General features: G+C 38.6%; 1 protein-coding gene and 1 long non-coding RNA gene across 6 annotated transcripts in view; one reads left to right on the top strand and one right to left on the bottom strand.

Annotated features, from left to right (window-relative positions):
* The window catches only part of NELL2 (neural EGFL like 2), a 485,920-nt gene extending 482,702 nt beyond the window's left edge, over positions 1-3,218 (top strand). For all 4 annotated transcript variants that reach the window (XM_049882891.1, XM_049882892.1, XM_049882890.1 and 1 more), the window contains exon 21: positions 2,511-3,218. In XM_049882891.1, the coding sequence (XP_049738848.1) occupies positions 2,511-2,561 (51 nt within the window). In that variant the 3' untranslated portion in view covers positions 2,562-3,218. The remainder of the gene's footprint in view (positions 1-2,510) is intronic.
* The window catches only part of LOC126075331 (uncharacterized), a 102,164-nt gene that overhangs the window by 26,081 nt on the left and 55,705 nt on the right, over positions 1-20,378 (bottom strand). The gene's annotated exons all lie outside the window — the stretch shown is intronic.

Genomic DNA, 20,378 nt, shown 5'->3' with positions numbered 1-20,378 from the left:
ATATTGTAACTGTTACTATATAAAAATAATTAGTTTTGACAGGAGGTGGTTACTATTTCTAGTAGACTAAGTTTCAATGGGTCAGTTTTTATTTTTATATTTATATACAGTGATGTTCACAGTTATTAAGTGTATAATTTGATGAGTTTGATAAATCAAAATATAGAATATTTCCCACACTCTAAAGAATACCTTTGTGTCCCCTTCCATTTGGTTCCTACTCCCCATAGGCCACCTCTATTTGTATTTCATCATAATAGATTAATTTTGCCTATTGTAAAAGTTCATGTAAGTGGACACATACAATATGTCCTCTTTTATGTCTGGCTTCTTTGATTCAGGAGCCCTGGTGGCACAATGGTTCAGAGCTCGGCTGCTAACCAAAAGGTCAGCAGTTTGAGTCCGCCAGTCGCTCCTTGGAAACCCTATAGGGCAGTTCTACTCTGTCTTATAGGGTTGCTCTGAGTCAGAATCAACTCAACTGCAAAGGCTTTTGATTTTTCTTTGATTCATCATAATGTTTTTGACATTTTTCCTTTTTTGAGGTTATCAGTAGTTTGTGATTCTTTTATTGCCAAGTCAAATTCCATTGCATGGAAATATCACAATTTATCCATTTACCTGGTGATGGACATTTGGGTCATTTTTAGGTAAAGTTGGTTGACATGTTTTCAATTATTGCATCCCTTACTAATTTTTGTGTGCTTGCTAATATGAATTACTGAGTTAGGGATATTAAAATTTTTGGTGATGATTGTGGGCTTACAATTTCTTACTTTTGTTTGTTCCATCAGTTTTTGTTTTATATAATTTGAAGTTCTGTTGTTAGGGGAACATTTTATGGGGTTAAGGGATTAGGAAGGACCATGTTAACCAAGTACGGTCAGAAAACCTCTGCCTCTGAACATGATGACAAAGCTTGAAAATGCACGAGAGCTGAGAGATGATTCTGTAAGAATTAAAAAGAAAAAAACAGTCTGCTTGATCAAAATTTACAAAGGAAGAGGATTAGATTAAGTTGATAATATTGTTCTATTGTTCTTGGGTATAGACTGACTTTTCCTTTATTTAGTGTGCTTCAACTCAGGCTATACATATTTTAAAGTTTTATCTTATTATAACAACAAAGACACATTTGATTCTATCATACTAAAATATAATACATTTTCAAATCATCTAAAGTCAATTTTCCGAGAGAAAATATAGAAGATAAATTTCAGAGTCAGACTAACCTGAATTTTAATCCCAGCTCTACCATTTGTTACCTGTATGATTTTGGACATGACATTGAAGCTTTCTGATCAGTTTCTGAATCTAAAAGGTACTATTAATAATAGCAATCCCACTGGGAATGCTGTGAGGTTGAAATGAGATAATGTACTTAAAGTGCCTGGCGAAGTGTCTACACAGAGTATACACTCCAGAAGCGGAAGGATATTATCATTATGCTTGTAATATCATTGTGATGTATTAACACTATCATTATAATTAGCTAGTTGAGGAAAGTGAGAGTACAAGGAATCAAAAGAATAGGAAATGAGTTTTTTTCTTCTTGTTAAGACACTATTATTTTAGTACTTTTGTATAAAAAATGAATTATGAGCCCTTCCCTGCTTGTTTCTCCTACTTCATATCATACACTGTTCTCTTCACCAACTTCAAATCCTCACTCAGGCCTTTTTTAAGTTTCTTAACTACACGATTATTTTCTCACCTCAAAGCCTTTACTCAAGCTATTCCTTGTGCTTTTGGCCTCCCTCTTCACGTGGCTGTCTTATTTTCCTTCAGGTCTTGGTTTAAATATAACCTCCACAGAGAAAGGGACCCTGGTCTCCCTGTCTAAGTAGCCAGTCTTTTATTAATCTTATTATAGCACCCAGTTTGTTTCCTTTCTAGCACTTTTCACAATTTGTGATTATGTGTTTGTTTGGTACTTCTAGTTTTCTCCCCCAATAAATGGTAAGTCTTATTTTTTTTTCTTATGAAGCCAGTGATCACTTTGCTTTATACATCTATGTAACTAGTGTTCAATATATTCAATAAATATTTTGCAAATGAATAAATACATTCAAACGTGAGAAAGCCAGAACCTGTGTAAGGTGGAAACCTGTCATAGAAGGAAAATTCAAATTTTTTTCACTAAAGTGAGCAATAGAAAAGTGGAAAGATTGCATCCTGTCAAAGGTGCAAAATTTTTGAGAACCAGAAAAACAAGGTAGTCTGGTCGAGTTCCAGCTCGCACAGGTTTCACTGCAAAAGAACAAACGTGAAACAAGAGGATGCCATGTGGGTAACTAAAGCCAGCCTGTGATTTGCCACAAATAACTCGGCATAATAATCGGTTCTGTCATAGCAGAAACGTGAAAAGTGATCGCACCATTCATCACTTTGGGTTTCAGAAGTAGATAACAAACTTTACAGATACGGCAGTGTTCACCAATCAATCAGCGTGAGCATTTACCAATGTCGTTAAAAATTCATACCCCTCTTCTTACTTTTTTTTTCTCCAGAATGGCCACATCTGTTGCTCAGTGGATCCACAGTGCCTTCAGGAACTGTGAAGTTAACTGTCTCATGGGAGATTTCTGGTTAAAAGAATGTTCTTTCATTAAAAAGACCAAAAAAAAAGTTAAAACTTAAATTGGATGATTTGTGGGCAGCTAAGTGCAGCTTTGTTAATAGCTGACTGAACTTTCAATTATGAAATTTGTGGAGCTTGAGAAAATCACAAAAGGAAAATTCTCAAGGCAAAACGAGACCACTGTTCTGCCTCTCCTGGGCCTGACATCACCGTGTAAAAGAATGAGTGTGGAACACACACAATGGCATCGTGACCCCTGGATGTAAACCCGAGCCCATTGGATCTCAGAAAACCTCTAGCTTCACTGGTGCAGAAAATTTTACTCTAGATCAGAATCGTCACCATTAGTTAGGCTCCTCACTGCAAACAAACAGACAAAACAAACCCCATAAGGCAGTGAATGAATTATATTTTCCGAAGCAAAGCAAAGACGCTGTAACATGTTATGTATAGTACACACTCTGAAAAGAAATCTGAAACAAGTTATTGTAATGATAAAAAATAATACACAGGCATGGTTACTTAATATTTTCTAACAGGAAAAGTCATCCCTATTTCCTTGTTTTACTGCACTTGATATTATTTGGTTGAATTTGTTCAGTATAAGCTCGTTCTTGTGCAAAATTAAATATTTCTCTTACCTTATAACACTTGTGAGTCTTTGTGTCTCTTGTGTAATGTGTTCATCTTTTCCACAGGTGGTTCGACATGCCAATTGCCTTCCACTCCTTTATACTTAAAACTTCAGATCCTCTCTCTCCTTTTCTACCCTTTTCTGTATCCTAGGGGCTGACCTGTATAGACTACTAATGGGTTCCCTTGCTGTCTGGATTCTGGTTTGGTTTGGCCAATGAGGAAAACTGACAGGATACCTGGAGGAGGTGACGTTCAAGTCATTCATGCCTTGCCAGGTCACTAACGTGGTTGGCTATGTCACCTTACTGAGGACTGCATCTCTTGATGGGTGGTCCTCTCTGTACAGCGGCCCTCTATAGGTTCTGGCGTAGGAGCAGTAACAGCTCTGGCTGTTCTGTCTTTGGGAGGTACCTGCACCATTTCTTGTTAGCTTCCTGAGCTCCAGTCACATCTTTATAAATAGTCCATTTGTCAAACTCTTTAATTAGCCAGCTTGAGTAGGCCATCTGTTTCCTGCCAGGACTCTGACTGATAGGCGTATAGGGAAGGAGCGTGTGAGGGCTGGGAATCACTTCAAGAGTTGATCCTTCACATCTCTATTTTTTTGTTTTACCAGAGTATAAAGAGCCCCAGTGTTAGAAGGGATTATGATATTACATGTTAAATTTTTGGTGCACCAGAATCTTAGAAGAAAAAAAAAAAGACAAGCCGATGCCCAATAAAGGCAGTTAATCCAATGTTTTCCTATTCTTATGTTTTGCACTCAAGTGAAAAGAAGATGCATATATTGTCAAATTATATTTATAATGCTGTGTAGAGGCATTTTTCTTTAAAGAAAATAAAAACTGAAATGGGTAGCCGAGAACTACTACAAGCTACAGAAATGGTAAAGTGGTTTTTAACTATCCCCTCACCATTGCTATGGCAACAACCTAGTGCAAGCTGAGCTGAGCGATAATTTATAAATGTCGTACTCCTTTGGCATGTGTAGTATTTATTGAATGTGTAAATTTAAGTGTCTCTCTATACACCCTGGATTCATCACAAACAATTTTTCTGCAGCCTCTTTATATTTGAAATTTCAGCAGGACATGAGGTTTATTTTTATCAGCTATATTACTATGGTAAATAGCAATTTAGTCTCCAAGAGGATATCTGTTAATTTGAAGGCCTTTTTTTTTCTTGTGATTTTTTTTTTCTGACATTGATTTGGGATTTCACATTAAATCCTCCAAAAAATGTATTTTACTCATTCTTATGAGGAAAGGAGAGTCCCTGGGTGGCACAAACAGCTAAGCCCTCAACTACTAGTCAAAAGGTTGGTGGTTTGAACCCACCCAGAGGCTCTTGGGAAGACAGGCCTGGCAATCTGCTTCTGAAAGGTCACAGCCTTGAAAACCCAGTGGAGCAGTGCTGTGTACACACAGGATCACCATGAGTCAGAATAGACTCAACAGCAACTAACAAACAACAACCACAACTTGAGGACAGTAACAAATTTTAGACAGATCGTTTAGATACGGTATGCCATTTTGGAAGAAGAACCAAGAAGTTTGAAATTACATATTCCAAATCCTTTGTAGCTTTTTGTGAGGCCCTGAGTGTATTAGTAGCTTGCAGACCACTGCTGAACAAAACAAAATTCCTCTAATGTTGAACAGAAAAGAGGGAAAAAATAAGGCTCTTCTTCCAAGGACCATTAAAGCGATGAATGTGTTCAGATTGAGTCCCCCCCACCCTCAAGGTTTATCCTCAGGGGAACTACTGTTTTATCTGCCAGCAAGCAGTAATCAATTGTTTCTTAAGAACTTTGCTCCTTGAAGAAGAAGTGGCTAATGTGCTGTTTCTCATGCTGGCAATAATTGGCAAAATGCCATCCTTGAATTATGCCAATACTATGGGAAAGTGAGAACTAAGAAGCATGAATTTAATTTGAGCAAGCTTGTTTCATTTAAGTGCAGCCCTTGGTGGAAATGGTTTTTATTCCACTTCCTTTATTTTCCCTTTTCTGGACCCAAAGTGCATTTAAGTATGATTCTTTGGTCATTAATATATGGTAACCCGTGTCATTTTTCTTCCTTTTCACCAGACTGCCATATTAGTTTTCCTCTTTGCCTTATATGCTGGTGAAGATAATCATGGGTTGTTCAATTACGTTGCAATGTCATGGAGCCCCTTTCATCCTCCCAACAACCTGGTTATCTATAGCCAATATAGAGACACCCTATAATTGCCATGATCAAAATAACAGTATATCAAAGCTCTAAGACAGCAGTCAATACCCTGAATGTTGGAGCAGCAGAAGTTATTCAGTTGAACGAAGCTGAAATTATATGTACTGAGTAAAAGATGAGCTTTAGTTGACTAAACATTATCTCATCTATCAAAGCTCCATGTTGTTAACTAGATAGCAGTTCCTCTGAAGGTCAGCAGATCCCACGCCTACACAGGTCCAGCCCTGTTGATCTAGCATGTAAGCACTGATGATATCAACTGGTTTTGGAGCAAGATTTTTTATTTTTTTGGGTGTAGAGCATTAATGGTACGATACTAAATTGATCTCAGAGAGGTGCCTGCCAACAGGATCCCTGAGGCACTAAGCAGATGCTTATGCTCTGTACACACTTTATTCATTGTGGCACCTGGATGCTGCCCATCTGCAGTGGCACTATTTCGGTGAAGTTTTCTTACTGTGGTCTGCTGACCTTTGATTATTGATGCACAGTTTTCAGCCCGAGAATTCAATATCTTCCATAAATGAATTGTCACCTCTTTGCAGAGTAATTGCCCTTACGTAATAGACCTCCAGGTAGAAAAGCAGGAATGCGTCTTGAGCCATAGTGGCTTGCATCTGTGGTGAAATATATTGGCAAAGAATAGAACCATTGGAGGAGTTTAGAATAGGCTAACCCAAGCTGCAGATTCTTGTGTACCCTCAGCCACAGACAACCCCCTCCCCCTGCCTTTTGCCTTTGTATTAGGATTAAATCATTGTCCTTAGAGATTGTTTGCATGGCAGATTCTGAATTTTCTTCTTTATTCTGAGTGACAGATGGCACGATACATTCCTGTCACCACCAAAATATTGTACTTAAAACTTGCTCCCCTGTTTATGTCCAGTTTTCAGTGCTTTAAAAAACTGGAATAAGAGTGTGACTATATGTAAAAGTAGAAACAATATCAATGAATTTACTTTTGAGTAATTTTTTTTCTTTCACAAAACCACAGCTATAAAGAGGGAAAAAAGAAAACTACAGAAAATGTAATCTTCTAAAAAATATATAAAGGATCCAGGAATATGTCTATCAATGAGAGACCAAAGATCTTATGGGAAAATATAAAACTATACTTAATAAATATTTTTTGAGGACACACTATAACAGCACAGTTCTAGGCCCCTTGTGAAGAAAACACACAAAGCCATTATTCTATTCTCATGGAGCTCACATCCTCATGGTGGAAGCAGAAAATAAACAGATAAAAGTAAATGTGATGTCAGGTGGTAATTACTGCTATGAAAAAAAAAAAAGAAGCTGGGCTGGGGTAAAGTGATGTGGGCAGGAGAAATACTTTAGACACGTGGGCAGGCAAGTCCTATCTAAGATAAGGCTGCATTGGAACAGACACTTGAATGAAATGAGGGGGGAGCCGGCACATGCCTGGAGGAAGAGAAGTGCAGAGAGAACCCTGTGTACAGGTCTGAGCTGGAGCGTGCTTACCTGGGGCTCAGTGGAGTGAGTGAGCTGAAATTTAACAGAAGATGTGGTCAGAAAAGTGCCTGGTGACAAAGGTCTTCCTAGGCCATGGTTAGGGATTTGTAACTTATGCTGAGTCAGAAGGGAGTCCTTAGAACATTTTGAGCCAGGCTGCAGCATGATCTGATTGACAGGTGGATCACTTGGGGCATGGTATGGAGAATAGGCAGGATCAGGAGGGAGTGGCAAGTGCAGAAGTAGGAGGAACATTACTACCGCAGGTGTTGTCACAAACAGTGATAGGGGCTTGGAACAAGATGTTAACAGCAATAACAGTGAGGGTCAGAAGTGAGAACCAAAGGGATTCAATTTTTTAAAAGAGCCAGTTAAATGAAGAAACAGGCAGGAAGACTAAATATCATTAAAATGCCAATTCTCCCTGGTAGTTCTAATAAGAAAAAAAAAAAAGCTCTTCTAAGGTGATTCTAAAATATAGGAAAGCAAATGGTCAAAAATATTTTGAAGAAGAATCATATTTGGGCACGGGGAGACTTAATCTGCCATATATCAAGAAGTTATAAAGTTATTGGAATTAAGAGTCTTTGCTGCAAGAATAAATATTTGGGAGATCAACATCTATGATCGAATCAAGGCCTCAGAAACCATCCCACGCACATATGGATACTTACTGTGTGACAGGAGTAACACTGAAGATGAATGGGGCTATGAAAATTAATTATGTGAGAGCAAAAACATAAAATTATATCCTTGTTTCACACAAAAGCAATTCCGCATAGATTGAACACCTAAGTGTGAAAAGTAAAATAAATTCATGAGGAAAATTCAAGATATCTTTTAAAAACCTCAAAAAGCATGTATCTTAAAGTCATACTTAAGTTCTGCTATATGAAATTGATGAAAAGAGAAGTCACAGGCCCTAGTGAGATATTGATTGGCAATATATAATCACAAAGTGTTGGTAAACACACACACAAAAAAACTAAAAGTAATGAGTACAAACATTCTATAGAAAAATGGGAAGAAGACAAAACAGGTATTTCATAAGATAAAACCCAAAAATGACCGATAAACGTTTCCCAATTTGCTTTGGCTCACTAAGAGTTAGATGAGTGTATATTAAAACCACAAAGGCAAAATTGAAAAATAAATTGACAAAATTAAAAAGTAGGATCACACCATTGTTGGTGAGGATATGAACCAGCAGGAATTTTTGCACACCAGTAGTGGGATTATAAACAGCCCTCGCGGCACAGTAGTTAAAGCACTTGACTATTAGGTGGAAAGTTGGTGGTTCGAACCCACCAGCTGGTCAGCGGCAGAAACATGTGGCAGTCTGCTTTTGTAAAGATTATAGCCTTGGAAACCCTATGGGGCAATTTTGCTCAGTTCTATAGGGTCACTATGAGTCACAGCTGACCCAATGGCAGTGGCTGTGGTGGAATTATACATTGTACAATCCTCCAAACAATTCTGGAGGTAGTTTTGCAACATCTAAAGTTAAGAATGTACTCTCCTCATGACCCAGTACGTATTCCTAAGGATAGGGATCCAGGGCTACACTGTGCAATACAATAGCCACTATCCATTTGTGGCTATTTTATTCTAAATTAAATTAAAATGCAGTCCAATTGCATGATCCACGTTTCAAGAGCTCAGTAGCCACTGTGTGGTTAGTGGCTACCATCCTGGGCAGCACAATGAACGTTGCTATCGTTGCAAAAAGTTCTACTGAACAACAGCCATCTAGAGAAATTCTCATACACATGTACAAGGAGGTGTATACTTTAATAGCAAAATATTAGAAACTACTTAAATGTCAATCAGTAGGAGCAATGACCAATAAAATGTGATATGTTTATAGTTTGGAATACTCTATGGCATTGGAAATGAGTAAGAACTGCATATAGCAACAGGGAAGAATCTCAAAGACAATGTTTAGGAAAAAATCAAGATGCAGAAAAATAGATGCATAGCACAACATTTATATAAATTTTTTAAAATGTACAAAACAATCTGTAGTGTGTAGGGATATATTTGTGAAAGTATAAATATTTTTAAATGCTTGGGGACGATAAACACCAAATTAGGATAGTGGTATTGAGCCAATCTAACCGCAAACCACCAGCCACCCCCCCCCCCCAAAAAAAAACGTTGCCGTTGAGCCAATTCAGACTCATAGCGACCCTGTAGGACACAGTAGAACTGCCCCACAGGGTTTCCAAGGAGCACCTGGTGGATTCAAACTGCCGATCTTTTGATTAACAGTGAAGCTCTTAACCACTGTGCCTTCAAGGACTCCTATGTGAAAGCTAGACAGCCAAAAAGGAAGACTAAAGAACTGACACATTTGAATTGTGGTGTTGGTGAAGAATATTGAATATAGCATGGACTGCCAGAAGAACAAACAAGTCTGTCTTGGAGGAGGTACAGCCGGCATGCTATTTAGCAGCAGGGATGGCCAGGCTTCATCCCTCTTATTTTGGACACATCATTAAGAGGGACCAATTGCTGGGGAAACATATCATACTTGGTGGAGGGTCAGCAAAAAAAGAGGGAAACATTCAGTAAGATGAATTGACACAGTGGCTGCAAAACTGAGATCTAACACAGCAATGATTGTGAGGATGGCGCAGGACTGGGCAACGTTTGATTCTGGTATACATAAGGTCACTATGAGTCGGAGCTGACTCAGTAGCACTTAACAACAGCTTATATGTAGAGGAGGGGTACTACGTACACAGACTGCTTAACTGTGTTGGTAACATCTGTTTATCATATCAGTCTGTATATTTTCAGTGTTTCGAAACAATGTTGGCTATTGCTGACATTTAGGGAAAATGAGTTTACAAATTGATTAAATGCATTTTTATTTACATTTCTATTCCCAAAACTAAGCCAGTTAGTTTTTCACATGCACATATGAATGTCTCAAGATTTAAAAAGTATGCACAGTAATGCCTAAAAGGTTTCAATTTTATTTCTTTAAATAAATACAATGCTACTTTAAAGACAAATTGTAAAAGAAAAATTCACCATAATCTCCCCACCTTTGGTACTTTGTTTTTTATTTTTCTTTGCTCTTTGTTCATTTGCCTCCATAGTTTACGTGGTTGCAATCATAGTATGTATCATTTTTATTTCTACCTTTCTGCATAACATTTTATTATAAATAACATTTATGTTATTAGATGTTCATAACTTTTTGTTGTTGTTGTTGTTAGGTGCCGTCGAGTTGGTTCCAACTCATAGCGACCCTATGCACAACAGAACGAAACACTGCCCAGTCCTGCGCCATTCTTACAATCGTTGTTATGCTTGAGCTCATTGTTGCAGCCACTGTGTCAACCCAGCTCATTGAAGGTCTTCCTCTTTTCCGCTGACCCTGTACTCTGCCAAGCATGATGTCCTTCTCCAGGGACTCATCCCTCCTGACAACATGTCCAAAGTATGTAAGACGCAGTTTCGCCACCCTTGCCTCTAAGGAGCATTCTGGCTGTACTTCTTCCAAGACAGATTTGTTTGTTCTTTTGGCAGTCCATGGTATATTCAATATTCTTCGCCAACACCACAATTCAAAGGCATCAACTCTTCTTCGGTCTTCCTTACTCATTGTCCAGCTTTCACATGCATATGATGCAATTGAAAATACCATGGCTTGGCTCAGGCGCACCTTAGTCTTCACAGTGACATCTTTGCTCTTCAACACTCTGAAGAGGTCCTTTGCAGCAGATTTGCCCAATGCAATGTGTCTTTTGATTTCTTGACTGCTGCTTCCATGGCTGTTGATTGTGGGTCCAAGTAAAATGAAATCCTTGACAACTTCAATTTTTTCTCCGTTTATCCATGATGTTGCTCATTAGTCCAGTTGTGAGAATTTTTGTTTTCTTTATGTTGAGGTGCAATCCATACTGAAGGCTGTGGTTTTTGATCTTCATTAGTAAGTGCTTCAAGTCCTCTTCACTTTCAGCAAGCAAGGTTGTGTCATCTGCATAACGCAGGTTGTTAATGAGTCTTCCTCCAGTCCTGATGCCCTGTTCTTCTTCACATAGTCCAGCTTCTCGTATTATCTGTTCAGCATACAGATTAAATAGGTGTGGTGAAATACAACCCTGACGCACACCTTTCCTGACTTTAAACCAATCAGTATCCCCTTGTTCTGTCTGAACAACTGCCTCTTGATCTATGTAAAGGTTCCTCATGAGCACAATTAAGTGTTCTGGAATTTCCATTCTTAGAAGTATTATCCATAGTTTGTTGTGATCCACACAGTGGAATGCCTTTGCATAGTCAATAAAACACAGGTAAACATCCTTCTGGTATTCTCTGCTTTCAGCCAGGATCCATCTGACTTCAGCAATGATATCCGTGGTTCCACGTCCTCTTCTGAAACCAGCCTGAATTTCTGGCAGTTCCCTGTCAGGTACTGCTGCAGCCATTTTATGAATGATCTTCAGCAAGATTTTGCTTGCGTGTGATATTAATGATCTCGTTCTATAATTTCCACATTTGGTTGGATCACCTTTCTTGAGAATTGGCATAAATCTGGATCTCTTACAGTCAGTTGGCCAGGAAGCTGTCTTCCATATTTCTTGGCATAGACGAGTGAGCACCTCCAGTGCTGCATCTGTTTGTTGAAACATCTCACTTGATATTCCATCAATTCCTGGAGCCTTGTTTTTCACCAATGCCTTCAGAGCAGCTTGGACTTCTTCCTTCAGTACCATTGCTTCCTGATCATATGCCACCTCTTGAAATGGTTGAATATCAACTAATTCTTTTTGGTACAATGACTCTGTGTATACCTTCCATCTTCTTTTGATGCTTCCTGCATCATTTAATATTTTCCCCATGGAATCCTTCACTATTGCAACTCAAGGCTTGAATTTTTTCTTCAATTCTTTCAGCTTGAGAAACACTGAGCGTGTTCTTCCCTTTTGGTTTTCCATCTCCAGCTCTTTGCACATGTCATTATAATACTTTACTTTGTCTTCTCGAGAGGCCCTCTGAAATCTTCTGTTCAGTTCTTTTACTTCATCAATTCTTCCTTTTGCTTTAGCTGCTTGATGCTCAAGAGCAAGTTTCAGAGTCTCCTCTGACATCCGTCTTGGTGTTTCCTGTCTTTTCAGTGACCTCTTGCTTTCTTCATAGATGATGTCCTCGATGTCATTCCACAACTTGTCTGGTCTGTGGTCACTAGTGTTCAATGCATCAAATCTATTCTTCAGATGGTCTCTAAATTCAGGTGGGATATACTCAAGGTCATGTTTTGGCTCTCATGGACTTGCTCTGATTTTCTTCAGTTTCAGCCTGAACTTGCATATGAGCAATTGATGGTCTGTTCCACAGTCGGCCCCTGGCCTTGTTCTGACTGATGATATTGAGCTTTTCCATTGTCTCTTTCCACAGATGTAGTCAATTTGATTTCTGTGTGTTCCATCTGGCAAGGTCCATGTGTATAGTCACCATTTATGTTGGTGAAAGAAGGTATTTGCAGTGAAGAAGTCGTTGGTCTTGCAAAATTCTATCATTCAATCTCCGGCATTGTTTCTATCACCAAGGCCATATTTTCCAACTACTGATCCTTGTTCTTTGTTTCCAACTTTTGCATTCCAATTGCCAGTAATTATCAATGCATCTTGATTGCATGTTCAATCAATTTCAGACTGCAGCAGCTGATAAAAATCTTCTATTTCTTCATCTTTGGCCCTAGTGGTTGGTGTGTAAATTTGAATAACAGTCGTATTAACTGGTCTTCCTTGTAGGCGTATAGATATTATCCTATCACCGACAGCGTTGTACTTCAGGATAGATTCTGAAACATTCTTTTTGACGATGAATGCAACACCATTCCTCTTCAAGTTGTCATTCCCAGCATAGTAGACTATATGATTGTCCAATTCAAAATGGCCAATACCAGTCCATTTCAGCTCACAAATGCCTAGGATATCGGTGTTTATGTGTTCCATTTCATTTTTGACGATTTCCAATTTTCCTAGATTCATGCTTTGTACGTTCCAGGTTCTTATTATTAATGGTTGTTTGCCTCTGTTTCTTCTCATTTTGAGTCATGCCACATCAGCAAATGAAGGTCTCAAAAGCTTTACTCCATCCACATCTTTAAGGTCGACTTTACTTTGAGGAGGCAGCTCTTCCCCAGTCATCTTTTGAGTGCCTTCCAACCTGGGGGGCTCATCTTCCAGCACTATATCAGACCATGTTCTGCTGCTATTCATAAGGTTTTCACTGGCTAATGATTTTCAGAAGTAGACTGCCGGGTCCTTCTTCCTAGTCTGTCTTAGTCTGGAAGCTGAGCTGAAACCTGTCCTCCATGGGTGACCCTGCTGATATCTGAATACTGGTGGCATAGCTTCCAGCATCACAGCAACACACAAGCCCCCACAGTAGGACAAACTGACAGACACGTGAGGGTCATTACTTTTTAATGGCTGGTAAATATTTCATTGATTTGTTGGAAATATAGTTTATTTCCTTCTAAATCTTTCACTTTTATAGATGCTGCTGCAATTCATACTGTGTAAGTTATTTCCTTAGGCTGCATTATCAAAAATGGATTTAATGAAGCAAGTCATGAACAATTCTATATGATGTGGTTTAGTTTGTTTTACTGCCTGTCCAAAGGCTGTACCAATGTTCAATGCCATTGGCAATATATGAAATTAGTTTCAAAACAACTTAGCCACCAGTGAGTATTATCAATTTAATTTTAATCCTTTGTCGCATTTCTTTCGTAGGTTTAAATGGCGCTTCATTACTGCTTTAATTTGAATTTTTTTAACTGTAAGGTTAAACATTTTCAGTTGTTTCTTTTATCATGTGTGAATTGTCTACATGTATCCTTTGTTCACTTATCTATTGTGCTTTAATTTTTTTTCTTTTAAGTCAGAATAAGACTAAGATCTTCACATATAGCCTGTTAGAAATCTTTTGCCATATTTTTTCCAATGCTTTCCTCAATGAGTTGTTTTTATAGGTTTATTTCATTTTTATTATAAAGAATTTCAATATGTATCCTTTATGATTTCTTTTATAACTACTTATAATAATTCCAAATTCACAATTATCCCTCAGAATAGCTGTTTGTGCACATTCAGAAATGGGAAACTCGGCATCCCCTAACCATCCATTCCACCCTTAAATCCTGTATTTGAGTTTTTCTGAACCTTCAGCTGAACTCTCTTTTCCTTATATTTCTATTTAATATACGTCATGTTGGTCCTATTCATTGGGCCGTAATGGTTAACTCTTTTTCAAATATCCTTTCAGAACATTTTCCTTCCAGGATTAAACTTGTCCAATTTCTTTACTCTGTTCTCATAAAAGATTTCGGTTGTTCTCTTCTAAATATTCTCTAGTTGTTCCTGTGCCTGTGTTGGGTCATGCCCAGAACCAAATATCATGTGATGGCTAATTGTATGTGTCGATTCATCCAGGTTATGGTGGCCAGCTGTTTGGTTAGACATTAGTCTAGATTCTGTTATGAAGTATTTACATTTGATTAAATCAAGTGCCTTAAATAAAGCAGATTACCCTCCATTACGTGGGTGGGCCTCATTCAATCAGTTGAAGGCCTTGAGAGCAAAAGTAAAGATTTCCCAAGGGAAGATTCTGCCTTCAGACATTGTGCCAAAATTCTTCTCACTCCTTCACCACCTGACCTATGGATTTTGTACACAATGCTGCTGGAATGTCCAGCCTATTGCCCACCCACGGACTTTGGACTTGCCAGGCTCCACAATCACATGAGATTATTCCTCAAAATAAATTTATCTCTGTGTGTGTGTGTGTGTGAGCACGCGCATTGTTTTTCAAGAGAACCCTGAGACACACCAGATTCCAGGAGAAATCACTTCATCTAAGAATATATTCGCTGTAGAAGCTGAGACTGTATAATTGGAGACGCCTTTACTGGACTTCTCTGTTTTACAGAGAAGGAAAAAACACTTTCCTCTCAATTCACCAAGTGATCTCTTCTGATATATTTGAAATTCATATAAACTTTTAAATGCTAAATAAGAGAACATTTATATTCAAATTATATTCTCCCAAGTGTGTTTAGGAAATCATCTTTCCAAGAGCACATTCAGTGCTGCATAAAATCATATTCTATTTGGTGGCATATTACTATTCCATAAAGAATCCAGTAGCATGTATTTTCTACTTCAAAATGAATTTTTCTAGTAACTTGGGTTTTTCATCTGAAGTAAATACATTTCTCAGCACAGGGCTTTGTGCATCATTTCATCATCTCTGAAAGATATTCCAAAGGAAGGTAATTTTACCTTGCTGTGACTAAAATAGCTTGATTTTATTTCAGTAATTTGAATAATTTCAACCACAAAACAAGACCAGTGGAAACAGAATCGTACCACTTCAGTTAAATTTCAGTCTACATAAAGGAGGACACTGGTAAATCATGTCACCATGTGATGATGAAGAATAAAAACAAGAGCTATTGCATTGACACATTTGACCCATGTTTTCCGAAAGTTATTTTTTATTATCCTGTATGTGATATATGTCAACCATTTCTGAGTTTTGTATTATCTTTTTTTTTTCCTCTAACTGCCTTTGTAGCACTAAAGCAGCATGTTGTTGTTGTTAGTAGTTATCAAGTCCATTCCAACTCATGGTGGCCCCATGTGTTACAGAGCAGAACTGTTTCATAGGATTTTCTTGGTAATCTTAATGGAAGCAGATAGCCAAGGCTTTTCTTCTGCAGTATCACTAGTGAGTTCAAATCGTCAATCTTAAGGTTAACAGCCAAGCATAAACCGTTTGCACCACTTAGCATAGATAGCGTATAAGTAAATGAGGATCGATATGTTCCCATAAAACTATATTTACAGAAACTGAGGGCAGGCCAAATTTGCTCATAGGCCATAGTTTGTCAACCCCTACTCTAAGTTATAGATACCCCGGGGGAAACTGCAGCAGCAATATATAGAATCTAAGGTCAGTGGTTTGAACCCACCAGCTGCTCCATGGGAAAAAGATGTGGCAGTGTGCTTCTGTAAAGATTACAGCCCTGGAAACCCTATGGGGCCATTCTATGCTATCCTATATGGTCACGATGAGTCAGGATCAACTCAACAGCAATGGGTTTGGTTTTGGTTTACTGAGTATTCAGAAATAGTTGTCCAGACACACTTCGTTGTCTACTTCTTATATATAAGTATAGAAGAAATTCATGATTGAAATCCTGAAAGCATTTTAGGAAGCCCAAAGTGAGGGTCTGGTGGTGCAGTGTAAGCTTGGCTGCTAACCAAGAGGTTGGCAGTTTGAATCCACCAGCCACTCCTTAGAAACCCAATGGGGCAATTCTGCTCTTTCCTACAGCATCACTATGAGTCTGAATCGACTTGACAGCAATGGCTTTTCTTTTTTTTTTTTTTTAAAGTAAGGGTGATCACATTTGTAGAACCCTGAATCCAAACAAAGCCATGCCACCCATCCCAGTAAAACCTACCTTCCTCTTCTCCTAGCCCCAAACTCTCTCCATGCTCACCTTGACCCAATGAAACCTGAGAATCCATGTCCACAGGATATTCAAAGATGGCCTCTGCCTTTCCACAGACCTATAAATGCTGCACATGTTAAAACCCCAGGACTTCAGAAACAGATACTCAGGATTTGGCAGAGCCAACCCAAGATCCAGAATTTTCTTTCCTCTTCTTACCTGTACAGGCAAGTGTGTTTACTTCCCCTGATCTCTGGGGCTAGGTGCGCTTTTGAACCCAGGGAGGCAGAGTCAGATATCTTCTATCAGCCTAGGAGCCTAAGTATGCTGATCTATAAAATGGATTTAACGATATTACCTCCTTATAGACCTGTTGTGAGAATTTAATGAAATTATTCAGAAGTACAATGCTTGACACAAGGATTGAGCAAAAGTTACCTATTATTATTATTAGTATTATTATTTTTATTATCAGGTGTCAAAGAGGCTGATAGAAGATCCTCACCCCTAATTAGGACATTCCTTCAAAAGGCACAAACAGCAAATTAAAGCCACTAGCTTGCTATCAATTAACCTGCTGAATTTTCTTCTCAAGAGATATTCATTTACTCAGGTTTCCAAAACCAGAGTTAATCTTTCCCCTAATAGCAAATATTTATCACACTTTCTGCATTTCTCCTCCTGAGTCCATTACATGCATTGTTATTCAAACACAGAGCTCTCTTCTTTTGAGCCTAGAGGCAGCCTCAGAGTCCAGATCACCAGGGCTCTGGCATATCCAATCTTGTCCTTGATTCTCTGGATTCCCTATAGCTGTACCAGGGGGGCTGTCTCATGAGTGACTTTTTTAGCCAGAGACTTGCAGAGTCATGAGGCATCAGCTCAGAAAAGACTAGGAAATTTCACAAAGCAACTTGACTTCTAAACATCAAAACTGTAAGAGAAGCATAGATTTTGTGAGATCCATAGAGATAACGTCAGAATTTCCTTCCATTTAGAGCAAATGAAGGAGAGATGATAGATGACAGTAGATAGATAGATGATAGACAGATGATAGATGGATAGATGATAGATAGATAGATATAGATAGATAGATAGATGATAGATAGATAGATAGATAGATAGATAGATAGATAGATAGATAGATAGATAGATAGATAGATAGATAGATAGATAGATAGATAGATGGTAGATAGATAGATAATAGGTAGATAGATGATGGGCAGGTGGGTGGGTGGGCGGGCGGGCGGGCAGGCGGATGGATGGATGGATGGATGGATGGATGGATGGATGGATGGATGGATGGATGGATGGATGGATGGATGGATGGATGGATGGATGGATGGATGGATGGATGGATGGATGGATGGGTAGGTGGATAGATGGGTAGGTGGATAGATGGGTAGGTGGGTAGATGGGTAGGTGGGTAGATGGGTAGGTAGGTAGATAGGTGGACAGACAGAACCCTACAACAACCTCTGAACAAAATTGCCTACTTAGGGCCACCCCTACCCACTGTCCTCTGCAGTGGCCCATGATCCATCTAGCTGTATCAATATTGGATTCCCAGCCTTTACCTGAACTCAAGGAAATGCCAGCATTTATATGCACCTCTGTTTTAGTCTAAGTTTTCAAAGATACATACCTACATGTCTTGTGTTGATTGGAACAGCTAATGCTAGTTATCCAAAATTCTCCTAAATATTCTGAAAAATCTGAAAGCACTGTATCGGACCTGAGTTCATATCCTTTCTTTGTCTCTTACTAAATTAATCTTGGTGAGTCTCATATTCATTTATTAGAACGGGTACATATCCTAACACATAGTGTGCTTTTATTGACAATAATATCTATTTTATAAGATGGTTGAGATTTTTTTTTTTTTTGAGGTTACATTCTTTGTTTATTTAAATCTATTATATTTAGTCACTGACATTATTGGCTTTAACTAAGAAAATAAATAAACCATAAAAAAAAAATAGTAACCATAAAACAGAATATTAATGATAGAAAAGAATATACAGCTAACCCTGATGTAAATACTGTTGCAAATAAGTTCCAAAGCAAAACAAGAGAGAAATTACTCCTAAACTTTAAACCAATTCCCAAAGTTACAGTGTCACTAATGATCAACACAAGGAAAGAATGACAACCCCCACAGCTAAGTAGGAACTCTCCCTAGGTCCTGCTGATCTCACATACCATGCTAGGATGCCCATTGCAGAGAGAGAGTAACATCTGCCTGGTTTCCTGTCCCTGCCACCCTCTGAATCCTATGGCTGAGGCCAGTATATGCCTACCTGTTGATCGAGGCTCCTTGATCAGGCCTAGTCATAGGAGCATCCCAGGAAATACGTTAATATATTTTAACAGCTTTAGGCCAGTTCTTGAACTTAGCATCTAGTCATTCTTAGATCTAAACTGAATTTATTTTTGGCTGAATTTTTCTAAATTTTTCTAATTTGTTTTAATATCTATCCGAAACCTAAATTCCTGTTTCATTCCCTGTTAATATCTTCTCAGAATCTTTATGTTTGGAGCCTTAAATTTCTCTTTCAAATCTCCTTCCAGAGACTAGATTTTGAATCACTGCATAGAAAGCTGCCCAGTGAATACGAAATTGGACTACAGCATGAAGGATAATTAAATTTAATTGTGTTAAACTACCGAGATTTTAAGGTTAACTAACTGCCTGTAATCCCTAAATTAGCCTATCTAATATCTGGCAGTTCTACTCTGTCCTACAGTGTCACTATGAGTCCGAATCGACTTGATGGCAATGGTTACAGGGTACTACTTAACATATTAAGCACTTAGCCTAAGTAATACTTAAATTTTCCATTAAATATTGGACACTCTGGCTTATCAACAGGAAGGTGGTCAGCAGGCTGAAAATCAGGAGAGTATTATTATACTGTGGAAAAGATAATTGCAAAAATCTCTTGGTGACAATAATTTGGTAGCCAAGCCATGTGCTTATTGAATTGTCGCTCTAGGGGAAGAGGTTGGAAAACAATTTTAGTAGTGTATACTAGCTAATGTTGCCTGCATTTGCCAGGGTACTTATATGAAAGAGATGAGCTCAGGAAAGAGCTGGCCAGGTTGCAAGCAGAAATAAGAGGAAATAGAGTATAAAAATTTGGGTCATCAAAGGATTGCAATAGCTTTTAGATCCAAAAGTGTCCTTGATATGATTGAGAAATAATTTTAGTCACGAAACCAAAAACCCACTGCCATGAAGTCGATTCCAACACATAGTGATCCCATAGAGTTAGCGATTCCATAGAGTTTCAAAGGCTGTAAATCACTACAAAAGCAGGCTGCCACATCATTCTCCCACAGAACTGCTGGAGGTGTCCAACCACCAACCTTTTGGTTAGCAGTCGATTGCTTTAACTACTGCACCACTAGGGTTCCTTTGGCCACAAAACCAAAACCCAAAACCAAATCCAGTGCCATCAAGTTGATTCCGACTCATAGTGAACCTATAGGACAGAGTAGAACTGCCCCATAGAGTTTCCAAGGAATGCCTGGTGGCTTCCAACTGCCGACCCTTTGGTTAGCAGCTGTAGTACTTAACTGCTACGCCACCAGGGTTTCCTTGGTCACAAAGGCCCCCTGAAATTTCTGTTGATCGAAGTGATTAAGTCTTGCAGCAAAGATCACTTTAATAACCATCATTATGTCCATTGCAATCAAGTAAATTCTGACTCATAGTGGCTCCACGTGTTACAGAGTAGAACTGCCTCATAAGGTTTTCCTGACTGTGATCTTTATGGAAGATCACCAGGCCTTTCTTCCACGACATCGCTCGGTGGGTTTGAACTGCCAACCTTTAGGTTAGCAGCTGATCACAAACAGCTTCAATAGCTGTTGTTGAAACAAAACCAAACCCGTTGCCATCAAGTTGATTCCAACTCACAGTGACCGTCTAGGACAGAGTAGAACTGCCCCATAGGGTTTCCAA

The sequence above is a fragment of the Elephas maximus genome, chromosome 4, assembly GCF_024166365.1.
Source record: "Elephas maximus indicus isolate mEleMax1 chromosome 4, mEleMax1 primary haplotype, whole genome shotgun sequence".
In the NCBI taxonomy this organism is placed as follows: domain Eukaryota; kingdom Metazoa; phylum Chordata; class Mammalia; order Proboscidea; family Elephantidae; genus Elephas; species Elephas maximus.
The sequence above is the reverse complement of the archived record's forward strand: the minus strand, read 5'-3'. Positions and strand labels throughout refer to the sequence as shown.